Here is a 13,189-nt window from a genome sequence, read left to right as displayed (position 1 = left end):
CCAGGACACATGAGATTGACTTACAGCTCACACAATAATTCTGGAATGCATGCAAAATTAAAACTTACAGTTTTCTTGCAAAAGAAAACCCATTCATCAATAATGGTTCTTTGAAAGCAGATAAGGGTCTGAGAATTAGAAACTAGGGAGTCTTATGTTTTGGGAAGTCATGATCAAACACATTTTTATTTGCAATTTCTAATCTATATAAGTGTTCTGTCGCCCAAAGCTAAGATCAGAACTTTTATTAAAAAACAATACTGCAAGATTTCAAGTCACAATGTGTCTTCATTTGTTTTCTATTGCTATAATAAAGACCATGGCCAAATGTAACTTGAGAGGGAAAGGGTTATTTCATCTTACACATCCAGTAACGGTCCCTCACTGAACAGTGGAAATTCAAGCAGGGCAGGAACTTGGGGGCAGAAGTAGAGCAAGGCCATGGAGGAACACTGCTTACTGGCTTGCTCTCCAAAGCTTGCTTACCCTGCTTTCTTAGAGCACCCAGAACCACCATCCGAGGGGTGGCACTGCCCACAGTGGGCCAGGCCCTCCCACATCAGTCACTTGTTAAGAAAATGCCCCACAGGCTTACCTACAGGCCAAACCGATGGAGGCATTTTCTCAGCTGAAGTTCCCAGGCTTGTGTCAATTTGACCAAAAAAAAAAAAAAAAAAAAAAAAAAAAAAAGATTCTGACCAAGACACAATGGTGCATAGATTTGTGGATCAGTGGCTTGCAATTTGAAAAAGAAAACAGGGTGATTAAAAAAAAAAAATCAGATCACTAGGGTCTTCCTTTTATTTTTTTAAGTAAAACATAATGAAAGAAATACTCTTGGAACTGCGGGTGTAGCTCAAATGGTAGAATCCTTGCCTACCATGCAGTCTGAGCCTTAGAATACTTAATTGGCATAGTGATGCATACTTGTAATGACAGTACTCCAGAGTTGAAGATATGAGTATTGGGAGTTCAAAGCCAACCTAGGCTACATGAGGCTTGTCTCCAGAAAAGAGAAATATTCTCCACCATATGACCTCAGTACCTTATGATTGAACCGACACTTACGAGATCGACACTTAAATATTAGTTTAATATCTATACCACCTAGGTTTGGTTATCACATGCACAGCACAGACTATATTGTTAACAAATATCACAGAGCACGTTCCCATGAAAAGCACCAGGCAGGGCCTCAGGGCCTGGAGTGCAGATACTCACTATTTGGTGGAGTCAGATAACTGATATTCTCGTCGTCTATCATAGCACTCCTGGATTCCAGGATCATTCCACAAGCTCTTTATTGCATCTACATATGGATTCTCAAAAGCAGACACCTTTTCCACGTCAACCTCTCGGACTAATTGTGCATGAGCCTGTTTAAGGAGGGAAAAAAGGCAACTGTTTGAATTCTCTCCACATTGCTCTACCAAGTCTTTGATTCACACTTTATATTGTATACAATTCAAGTGTTATCTTCACAAACTGGTTTTCAAAGTGGTCATAATAATGTGTCTTCACTTTTTGTTTGTTTTTCTTAGTGAGAAGCCAGCCCCAAATCGTCCTCTCTAGAGGAAATCTGAAGCTAAAGCTAATTAGAAGGAACAGGTGCAAAGCTTCTTCACCATGGCAGCAGAGATGCCCTGCTCTAGAGTCCAGTTTGTTAACTGGTTATCATAACCCCCCAGACAGCTGCTAGTTACTATCCCCTCTATTCTGAAAACTTGTTATAATCACACACGTTGTCTTCGCCCTGAGGATCTCTATCAACAGAAGGTCTTCAACTAAGAGTGTCCCTGCAGTTCACATTTAAATGGCCCATACCACCACCAAGAGAACAGTGTAATGATTTATCTGCAGTAATTCTTCTTCCAGTCTGGCATACCCCATGTTACAAAATATTTGTATCTGCCATCTCTACATTATCAAGTTGAGGAACCCATTCCATTTCTTAGCAATCAAGTAAAGCTTTGCTATTTTCATTATAGTATACTTAGCGAGAAAAAGACAAAAGACATTTAATTTTTAACAATATTAAAATAACAATAGTTTACATTTTATTAATAAGATTTCATTTATCTTCAAAGTAGCCAGGAAACACTATTGTTTAATAACATTAATCAAATTAGACTTCACCAAATGTGACATATAGGCAAATTATACATACGTAACAAACACACACTAATATATTAATTAATTTGGAAATTGGAGGCAGCTGGCTGATAATTATTGAAACAATTCTCATTCTGTATTAAAAAAATTCTAAACAAGGTTAGTGAATAGCTATCATGATTATATTGTGGCGAATTATTCCTTTCATCTAGTATTACCAATAAATAATGTAAGTAAGTGCAATCCATGTTGTGCCCTGTCTGAATCTCAGTCTTCAAGCAGGAAGGGCCTCTTTTCAAGAATAATAGCTAATTTTGACTTAAGGTTTTAGGAAGTTCAACATATTTGAGACCTAAATCCCCTAGTTCTGCTCTGACCAAGACAATTGGATATAGTCCCTGAAAAGTCTTGCTCCAGTCTGTTTTCAACTGTGGAAACAGATCCCTGAAGTTTCACTATTTGTATAGTCCCAGTTTAGGCAATCTGCCTTCTTAACTACCAGCACCCTTGTCAGCCTGGATTCTTGCACCTGAATTCTGTCCTAGGTGGGGCCTAGCTCATCATAGTTCTTTCTGAGGCTCATCTTTCTATCCAGAAGGCCTGTCTTACTCATTTCTAAACCTTTTTGAAAGAGCTTCTGCTCAGGAGCTGTGCCATATGTCATCACTTACAGGATGGCCATTATGATATTCCTCTCCAAAAAACGTGATTTTTGTGTACTTTGAACCACAGACTTTCAACATTTTGTTCTATGCTGGTTATTATGTCTTAACTTATCTCACTTTTAGACTACACAATGAAGGAAGTGGCTGTGACCATAAAGTTCTCATTTCTTTGGGGCTCAGCACAGAATGAACATACAGTAAATATTAAATTGCACTTAAAAGTATATATAAATACAATGTGAGCACCTACAAGCCATAGTTTCACGTTTCTATCCTTACCCATTTTAGTATAGTTAGTATAGGAGTGTTAGTATCTTTTCCCCATAACATGAAGTTTATAGACAGGCTCAGCATTGTAGTATCACAGTTTACCAGGGTGCTGATGCTTAGTAGAAGTTCAATAAATACTTGCCCATTGGGTGAAAACAAGGATCCAAGAAGAGTGAAAATTAAACAGTAATACAAATCAAAAGAGCTAACTTCTGGTTCTGACTTTAGTCATACAAGCACTTCTACCTGAAGCAGAAACTACTTTTGCCTTTTTAAAATGAATTTTCCTTGTCCATAAGGAGAGACAATTGGACCAAGTCAACAGAGATCTCCTCTATACATGAACAGGATGACTGTAAATATACCATAATACATAAACACTAGGGGATTCTGATACTGTCCCTCTTTTTAAAAATATGATGTCCATTTTGTTATGATGTGTATGGGTGTTCTGACTGCGTATGTAGGTTATTATCACATGCATGCCTGCTGCTCACAGAAGCTAGAGGAGGGTGTTGAATCCCATGGCACTGGAGTTACAGGCAGCTAGGAGCCATTCTGTGGGTCCTCTGCAAGAGCAGCAAGTGCTTTCAATTGCTGAGTAATCTCTCCAATCCCAACACTGTCCCTCTGTGGGCACAGCTCTCAGTAAAACAACGGATTTACTATTTTAACCAACAACCGAATGAAATCTGTACAGAAGCAAGGAAATGCAATATGGACTGACTGAGAGGCCGAATGAGGTACCAAAGAGAAGAGAGGCGTCTGCCGGATGGAGACGATGAAGCATGTAGCATCTGAAGAGGAATGTGAACAAAAGGTCAATGGATAAAAATGCCCCCTTCTCTGCACTGCAAAAACACATTCATTCAAACAAATCTCTACCTGGAAAGCCCTGAGGTTTGTCACCATCATGAATCCACAACTCAGAAGTCACTCTGTAATATCTATAGAAGAATATCACCTCCACGCACACCAATCATCGTCCTGCCTTCATGCAGAATAGAATTTCTAAGACAATTGTATTACCTCCCAAGCTCAGAATTCTATCCTTGCTGCTTTGGGAAATGATTCAAATACAATGAAGTATAAGTTGCATTTATGTAAAAGTTTGGAACTAAAGCTCTCAAAGTTATTTAAAAGTATGATGGCATTTTACAAAATATGCATAGAATTAAAAATTGTTAATATAGATGTCCCATTGTCAATTCAATCCTCATTATTTTTATAAAAAATATTCTCAACATAGAAATATTTTTATTATATTAGAGTAGGAAGATAAATTAGAACCTTTATATTTGCCCAATGTCAAATGTGAAATAGTAGTAAAAAGCTCTAAGTAATGATGCTAAATTAAACAATTATTAATTTTAAGAGGCCATTACAAAAAGGAAAGAAGTCACTTCTAATAATAATGTTAAATTAGAATTGATTTCTCTATTTTGAACACAAAAGCAAAGTAAGTTCATTAATCATGAAACAAAATGTAAAATCCAATCTCTTTCATTTTAAGATAGAATTTTAAGCCAGGTGGTGGTAGCACACCCCTTTAATCCCAGCACTCAGGAGGCAGAGTCAGGCGAATCTCTTGTGAGTTTGAGGCCAGCCTGGTCTACAGAGGGAGATCCAGGACAGGCACCAAAACTATACTAAGAAACCCTGTCTTCCCCGCCCCCCCCCCAAAAAAAAACCAAAACAAAACACAAACAAATAAACACACAAACAAAAAAGATAGAGTTGATCATACTGAGTGGAAACATTTAAGGATGCAAGCTAGCTTTTAGATTCTCAGCAAGTAGTGGCAAGTTTGAGAAGCACACTGTGAGAAGCAGTGTACTTTCAGTACCTCTGGCAGAATTCTAGAGAAGACCACAGGGAAACCACAAGATGCACCAATGTAGTTCAGGTAAATCTTATGTGCTGACATTTCTCTGGCCTTGTCTGCAGAGGGAAAGTAGAACTCAAGACTGACTACGGTAGGTCTCACTCTACCCACTGAAGGCAAGTATTTAGATTAAATAAAAACGGTCTCATAGTTAATGCTGGAACAAGTTTCAAAAAGTTGTTAACCGCTCAAGAGAGCTTCAGGCTATTCTAGTTCCTATACTCCAGAAGAAGAAAATCAAAAGGTAACGTTTGCGTTTGCCGAAAGCCGTTAGAAACGAATACTGAGCTCTGTTTGAAGGGACACCCACTACGAACAGGTACTCTGAATCATAAACAGCAGGAACCTCAATCAGCCAGAGTCCTCAGTTCTCAACTGAGGCTCACTCGTACTTCATTCTGTCCCCTTGTTGCTTATTTCCTCTGGCATTTGAGTTATAAAAAACAAAACAAACAAAAAAAAAAAAACTCAAAAAAAAGTATCCTAGTGACTTCTTGGTTGGTTTGGGTTTTCTGTTCAAAGGAAACAGAGTATCATAACAGCTTATGCTACAACCTACTTCCACTTGGTGCCAGCTGAGGATGACCTTGTTCAGGCTGCTAAACATCTTCTAAACCTGTTCCAGATCCCCTAGTCTCCCACAATGTTAGCCTGGAATACTGATAGCTCTGCTCTGCTGCTCTAAACTTTCAATGACAGAATCCATTGGGATTGGGGAGCACGTGGTGGTGAAGAGGCTTATACCTAAAGTTACCAGTGAATTCAAAGGCCAAAGGAAAGGAAACCTAAGACCAAATCTATAAAGCATGGCACATGCATGTATATGAGCTCCTGTGATGTCAGACAAGGCATTCAAGTCTCATTTGGCTCAAACATGAACCATTCTGGAAGCTCACTTCTACAGGATCTTTGAAGGCTCAACATTTGCAAACAGCCTGAAGAAAACTCATCAGTCTCTGCCTTCTGACTCCATCCACAGCTGTACAGCTGACCCTCTTGGGCGTGCTGCACACACAACTGCCTCAGCATCTTTTTATGAGTATTACTAGGCCAATGACAGAGAAGGCAAAATCACACTGAGCCCCTGCTGGCTAGGGTCATGCCATGAATGGCTCATTCACATAGAATCACCTCTCCATGCTTCTGATTCAACTACTGGCTCAGCTGAATACTACTGAAGTCCCCAGTGAAGATTATAGACCCCCCGTGTCAAATCCTTCTGCAGCAACCATGTCCTTCTTAACCTTGGTATCAGATGGAGACTATGGAGTCTCTGAAAACAGTTCAGGGATCAACAGTAGAAAAAGAAAGAATACTAGTAACAACCTGAGATCAAACTAGCTTTCCACCATAACTCTTTCAAAAACAGCCTTGTACCTCGGGAAGGTCACTCAACCTTCCTCAAGTCTAGCATTGTTATCTACAACAGGAACAATTTGCTATCAGACCATCAGGAAAAGAGATGGAAGTAAGATGTCTGCTCCAAGTATTAGAATGGTTAGGAGATCTTAGGGGATTTAAAAACTACCATTAACAATTACTTTTTTCAATAAATATTGGTCTCTCATATGTCAGTCAATGCACTAAGGATTGGTAGAGTGGATAATTTACGTTACATGTTATATAAAATGTTCTGACAAGAAAATACCAGATGAAATTATTTTACAAATTAATGTATTAACACATTGTTAACTGTCCTCCTCTAACATTAGATTTTCATTTTTAACACTGAATTTGGTACTTCTCAAAGCAATCAATGAGTATCAGGATGCTGCCTTTCAGGGGCAATCCTCTTCCTTTCGACTTTGCCGCCGTGTAGCCTGTACTTGCTTATCTGACATACAGTCACCTGCTTCTTAAGTGGAAGAAAGCCTCTTTTCCATTTAAAATATTCTTTTACTTTTTCCACCCTACAGTATAGTTGTCCATGTATTTCTGTTTAGTTCTTTGGTTATCCTTTGCCTGTTTTGTGTTTGGCTCTATCGTTCTCATATGGGTACTGAAGACACAGGTTAGACTCCTGCTACAGCACTGAATAACGAACACATGGAGGTTTCCCAGAGCATGCTGTCTGATGCAATTACAAGATTTCAGGAGAGAAGAATCTCGACCTCAGGCCTTAGGGTGGAAGTTGACGACACTATACTCTTATTACCTTTCTGTTCCTGATGGAATGCCACACTATACAGTATATGTACTGTGAACACTACATTCAGAGTTTATACAAAGCCACAGCAATAAAGAAAATAGAAAGGGAAACTCTTAAAGATATGTACATTCATTAAAAGTCAAAATAATTAGGCTATGGCTATATAGTTGCTTTCAAAGAATATTTGTTGAACACTAATTACTTAAATCTTAACAACTCTCTGACAAGTATACTCTGAAATGAGGGGAGTGCTATTTATGGCCATGGAAAGCTGAGCACAGATATCTGTGACGCAAAACATCAAAACTCCACTGAAGTAACGCTTTTGCAAATTCAGGGCTCAAGGCTTGGAGATACTGCAGCCTTCCCAACTTGGTTTGACCACAGAACTTATTTTTCTCTTCAGTTTGTTGACAGGACTACAGCACTAGTTAGTGGATCACACTGAGAAAACAAACAGGGACCAGTGACAAACCCCCACAACAGAGTGGGAATGCTCTTACACAATTAACAACCTTCTGCTTTGGCACAGAGGTCAGCGCTGCTTTAGGAGCTAGCCTTTGTCATTTCCAAGATCACATATGACATGTGGTTCATTTCCTGATATTAGGTTCAGGGAGAAAAAGAAAGAACTAACCACTCCAGCCAGTGTAATGTCTATGGCTCCTAAAATCTTATTAGCTAGCCGAGTTTATTGTTATTGGCTTGGGATATTATTTTGCTTGACAACAGAAAGAAAAAACAGATAAATAAAGAATATTCTCTTGAACAAAGCCTCCCCCATTAAAAAACAAAACAAACAAACAAAAACAGACACAAACAATAAAACCCTACTGAACCCTCACCTCACCCAAACATCCCAGAACCCTGTAGAGGGGCTGGAATATTTCTATAATGTTCCACGTGAAATATGGCCACTGTGGTTTCAGTTAAGAAACTGGGAGAATTCAAAGTGAAAGGCTCACTCTCTCAGATCTGGGCAAAGAAAAAGTCATTTTAGAACACAGACCCAATGGCTAGAAGAACAAGAAACTGTCTCATTAGTGAACACAGGAAAGAAACTCAGTGATACACATCCCCGCCCTCTGCAGAAGAGCAACGAATCTGAGCAGCAATGGGAAGGAAGAAAATTCCCACCTTACTGGAGCATGTTTTCTAAAGTGAATGAGTTACACAACTTGTCACTCTAAGAATCCAAATTTCAAAAAGATCAATTAAGAACCAACTGATCAAAGTTACTAGACACTTCTACAGAGAACAGAACAACAGCTTCATTTATACTGCGACACCTGAGTGGTACACTAGCTGAAAGATTTATTTACTGATGGATCAGAAAATCACTTTTATTACACTAGTGTGATTTAAAAAATGTATACTTGAAGAAATGTTTCAAATCTAGTCATTTCTTAAAAATTATAAGCTTTTAAAAAACTTGTAATGGTTAATCTTCATAATTTTATTGGATTAATAAATGTCATTTCTTAAAATATCAAATGAAGGGAGAGGATGGGGCAGCAAGGCTATGTTAAAAGATCTACTAAGGAAAGAACATTTAACCTTGACTGACAACACAGCATCCTAAACTGCTCAAAACATCAAACTATTACAATCTCACCAGAGGCTTTCCGGCAAAGAACAGGACACACACTATTGTACCTTTCCTTGAGAGTTAATCCAGATAAGCCCAACCATGGCTTGGACAGGAAAATGCCTCCCAGGAAAGCTGTCTGTTCCAGAGACTAGGAAACAATGTATCAAGTCTGCCTTAACTTCAGACTGGCACGATGGTGTCTCTGGCCACTGCCTACTCTCAGGGTGTGAGAGTGGGTCCCCTGCAATGGCACCTTTGGTCATTGCCCACTCTCACCTACACACTGTGCTCTAGAGATTGCATCAAAATTCATCTGGAGAATGCATGAATTGGGGAGCCAACAGGAGGCCAAAGCTAAGTCCTGGCATTTCTTCACTTGATCACATGGCTTGTTGGACTTGTTTGTGGGAAAATGTGCAAGAATTTGGACCTATGTATACTAGAGAAGCCCTAGAATATTCTAAACAGAGCTCAATGGGCCATTCTGATGGGAAGGTGGGAGATCTGAATGCTGACAGATGCAGACATTAAGAGCCCAGTTATGAGGTTTCAGAGGGTAACAAAATCTATAAGGTAACTGGGTACTGCATTTAGGCAGATCTGCAGTGTGAAAGAGCCAAGACAAAGGGGAAGTGTGCATTATTAGGAGAAAGGGGTGTGAATCTGGTTAGGTAATGTTATGGTTAAGGTTTCAGAAAGGGACTGTATTTGTTAAGCTTGAACTTGGCACTGGGAAAGGAGGAAGGTTCTCTGAGGACAAGACACCTCTTTACCCAGGGTCTCATAATGCAAATTCTTTTGGAAAGGAGAATGCCTAACATAGAGCCTGCTGGAAAGCAGTGCCTAGGAAAGTGCTTTCTCCGTCTCAGACACAAAAGCACACAGAATACAGTGAAGCTGTGGTCCAAGGAGCCCAGACTATGGCCAGCATCAGAATTTGGCAGTTATCCAATTGGCTCTTGTTTTGCAGGCATGCAAGTTGCAGGAGTGAGCGAGTTATGGATGCTTGTGCCAAGGTTCCAGGAAACTGCTGAAGCAAGGCAGTGTTTGCAGAACTGGACTCCTAGTAAGGAGACTCCAAAAGGCACCTATATGAAGCTATGAATATACTCAGTGGAGACCCTAGGACATTAGACATCATAGGACTGTGGAATGTGTGCCAGGAAAACCTGCAAGCAAGTTTAATGGATGCTTCATTAAAAATGAAAGACTGGGACAGATGCTAAACTTGTAGGACACCAGAAAACAGGTAGGAGCTGTTTAAGTATCTGTACAGTAACAAACTGGGACTTATCAACCTACACATGAAAGACTTAGGCTGGGGGACAGGAAACCTAGAAGGAAGACCACAGCCTGCACAAATACTTGTGCTACAATGTTAGACCACCAACATATAAAATTCAGAGATTTTATATGAATATCCAAACCACAAAAACCAGATGCATTACTTCTTTTAATAAACTCTAAGACCTAGCAATACTTCACATTACAAGAGGATCAGGGGCTGTTTATATATTATGCTAAGCCAAGAATAATGGGAGAAGACATAATTGTTTGTAATAATAATAATAACAACAACAATAACAATGTTGTATACAAGTTGACTAGTTTCAGATTACTTGCTTAACCCCCATCCAAGTGTCCAACTCTCCTGCAGGACTGGTACAATTTTTGTCTTCTTTGTGTGATAAGAAGCTTGTGCACTCTCCAGAATCTTGGGCCTGATTCTTTCTGTTTTTGTGGTGTGTGTGCATGTGTGCCTGTTATTATGTTCAATTCTCATTTGTAAGTTACATAATTATAGCACCACTGGTGACTACTTTAGTTAAGACTTATGCTTTAACTGAAGCTTCTTGACTTACAGTGACAAAAAAGGTGTTTTTCTTCTCTAAGAAAAGCCCAAAGCTCAGTGGTAGCATTCATAAATACACAAAGCCTCCGACTAGTCCAAACTTTATTGAAGACCCCAGATAGATGCTCATGAAGTCTTTGGTAGATACTGCACACATTTCCACATGTGCTTTTCTCCTTCAAGTCTATGAGCTTCCATGGAAAGCTGAAGTGTTGGTGATATAACCCTGGGCATGAAGTACAACAAACTAGATCTATCTTCATGAGACTCAAACTGATCTAATGACAACATCACGTGTTCCTAGCTTTATTTTTATTTTTGAGAAGTTTACAGGGCAATTTAGCTCCCACTTCCTTCCTACTGTGTTGTCTGTCTAACCACAGATTTCTGGTGACACTTTCACCCTCACTGCAAGAGACCTATATGGAACTTTCTCTGCAGGACTTGATAACCTTTCCCTAACCTGCTCTGTGCCTGTAAGTACAGAGTGTAAAGGACAGTACATAGGAATACTTCTCTCCCTTCTCCAGTTCCCATGGGTACAATTTACACACAGTTTAAATCTTTAAAATTCCTTTGGCTTGGTGGAAGGAAATACCAATCTTCCTATACCACCAACATGGTTACAGGAACCATATTGTATATAGGAAGTATTATACCATAGTGTATATAGGAAGTATACATGTATTAAGCCAGTCACTTTTAGAAAATTTGCAGAGAATGCAACAAATAAATTTATTTTGACCTAAGACAGAAGACTCAGAAGAAAAAAATATAAGAATATGGAGTAAAGAGGGAGCATTATTAGGTGAGTATGGTGTTTAAAATTGTATACACAAAGACAGGAATTCCCAACCATTTACTTAGGTTAATTTTCATTCTATAAAAACATTCTTCCTTTTAATTTCCCATTCATGAACATAAGATGTAGGATAGATGAATTCTATAGAGATAATTTTTTAATGAAGGGAAAATGTCAATATATTCAAAGTTTCAGAAAGGAACATCCTGCTATCTCATTGTTCATGTTTGTCTGTACAGATTGCAACCATGCCGTAAAATACCTTAGGTCATAGACTGTGTAACACTTCCTGTATTCAAGCACAATGTTAGTGCTAGATTTTAAAAAATGTATTTTTACAACAGAATTGAAATGTCTTCCTTTCTGATCTATTTGTCCAGAAATGTGATCTAACAAGACTGAAGAGAAGATGATATAGTGGCCAGTACTAGACAGAAGGAAATATTCCTGACCCAGAAATGGGGGCCCTGCTAGGCTGCTGGCGCCATTTGGAGCTAGTCTCACGATCTTTCCATGCCATGAATTGACTTTTATAAATTGCTAATTGAGTTCAACATTAGCTGAGAAGCCCTATTCTTATGACTATGCATTAAAGCATAAGCCATGGTAAAATGTTAACCAATGACATGCACAGGCATGGAAGACACCTATGAGGCAGGGCCCTGAGCTTTCACTGAGTGATCCTGGGAATTCTGGTCCTACTCAAGAACAAAAAACAAAATGAGGCAGGCTGCTATAAGTGTATAATTTTGATTTTGTAAAAAAAAAAAAAAAAAATTAACAGATATTGTATCATCAATGACTAAATGCTAAATACCAACCCATCCACATCCCAACAGCAACCCAGAGTCCAAAAGAATGAGGCAGAAATAGTAGAGAAGACTGATGTCTCCCTGAAGTCCAACTGGTGAAATCTACCACCAATAGGCTCTTCAAGCTCACAAGAATTATAACCAATTAGGCTTCAAGCCATGGCCACTGACTGGGACTTTCCAGTTAACATGGTGTAAATACTGATATTCAGCAAAGCATCAGCATCAGCTGTAGCAGTAAGTTTCTCTGGTCCTGCCTGGCCCCACTGTCAGACGAATCTCTCCCACCCATGTCCTGCAGCTGCTTGGTCCTAAGTAAACACACAGAGGCTTATATTAATTATGAACTGGATGGCCTATGGCTCAGGCTTCTTGCTAGCTAGCTATTATAACTTAACTCAACCCATTTTTATTAAACTATAAGGCTGTAACATTACCGGTCTGCTGGCATCTTGCTGTTCCTTAGGCAGCAGGTGCTGTCTCTCTTTCTATCTCTGACTTTCTGCTTCCTGGCTCTCTCTTGGATTTTCCTGCCTGGCTTCATCCTGCCCTTCCATAGGCCAATGCAGCTTTATTTATTATCAATGGGAGTAACACATATTCATAGCATACAGAAAGATATCCCACAGTAATCAGCAGGGGCGCTTGAGCAAACATCAGAGACATCATACCCTTGGAGATTCTCAATTATGTTCTATGGCATGCTTTTAAACTTTTTTGTTTGTTTGTTTGTTTGTTTGTTTGACACAGGGTGTAACTATAGCTTTAGCTACCTGAAAGTTCACTACATAGACTAGGCTGGCCTCCAACACATAGACCCGCCTCCCTCTGCTTCCCAAGTGCTGGGATGAAAGGCATCCATCAACACACCCAGCTCTGTGACATGGCATTTTTTAATATTCTCCTAGTGGTCTACACTTAAACTTTGGTAGGAAACCAATAACTACATCCATGCTGAGCAGGAAGAAGCAATTTAAGAAAAAAAAATCTATGTGTTTAATCTTCAAATGAGAAAAGAATTAAATTTCGTCCTACTTAGTGTGTGGAATAG

The 13,189-nt window shown here is 39.2% G+C and overlaps 1 protein-coding gene across 1 annotated transcript in view; it reads right to left on the bottom strand.

Annotated features, from left to right (window-relative positions):
• Positions 1–13,189, bottom strand: part of LOC114696911 (guanine nucleotide-binding protein G(q) subunit alpha) — a 244,237-nt gene that overhangs the window by 62,064 nt on the left and 168,984 nt on the right. Inside the window, exon 3 of the mRNA XM_028874873.2 lies at positions 1,222–1,376. Within this exon, the coding sequence (XP_028730706.1) occupies positions 1,222–1,376 (155 nt within the window). The remainder of the gene's footprint in view (positions 1–1,221; positions 1,377–13,189) is intronic.

Source organism: Peromyscus leucopus, chromosome 1 (assembly GCF_004664715.2).
Source record: "Peromyscus leucopus breed LL Stock chromosome 1, UCI_PerLeu_2.1, whole genome shotgun sequence".
In the NCBI taxonomy this organism is placed as follows: Eukaryota; Metazoa; Chordata; class Mammalia; order Rodentia; family Cricetidae; genus Peromyscus; species Peromyscus leucopus.
This window is presented reverse-complemented; position numbering and strand designations above follow the sequence as displayed.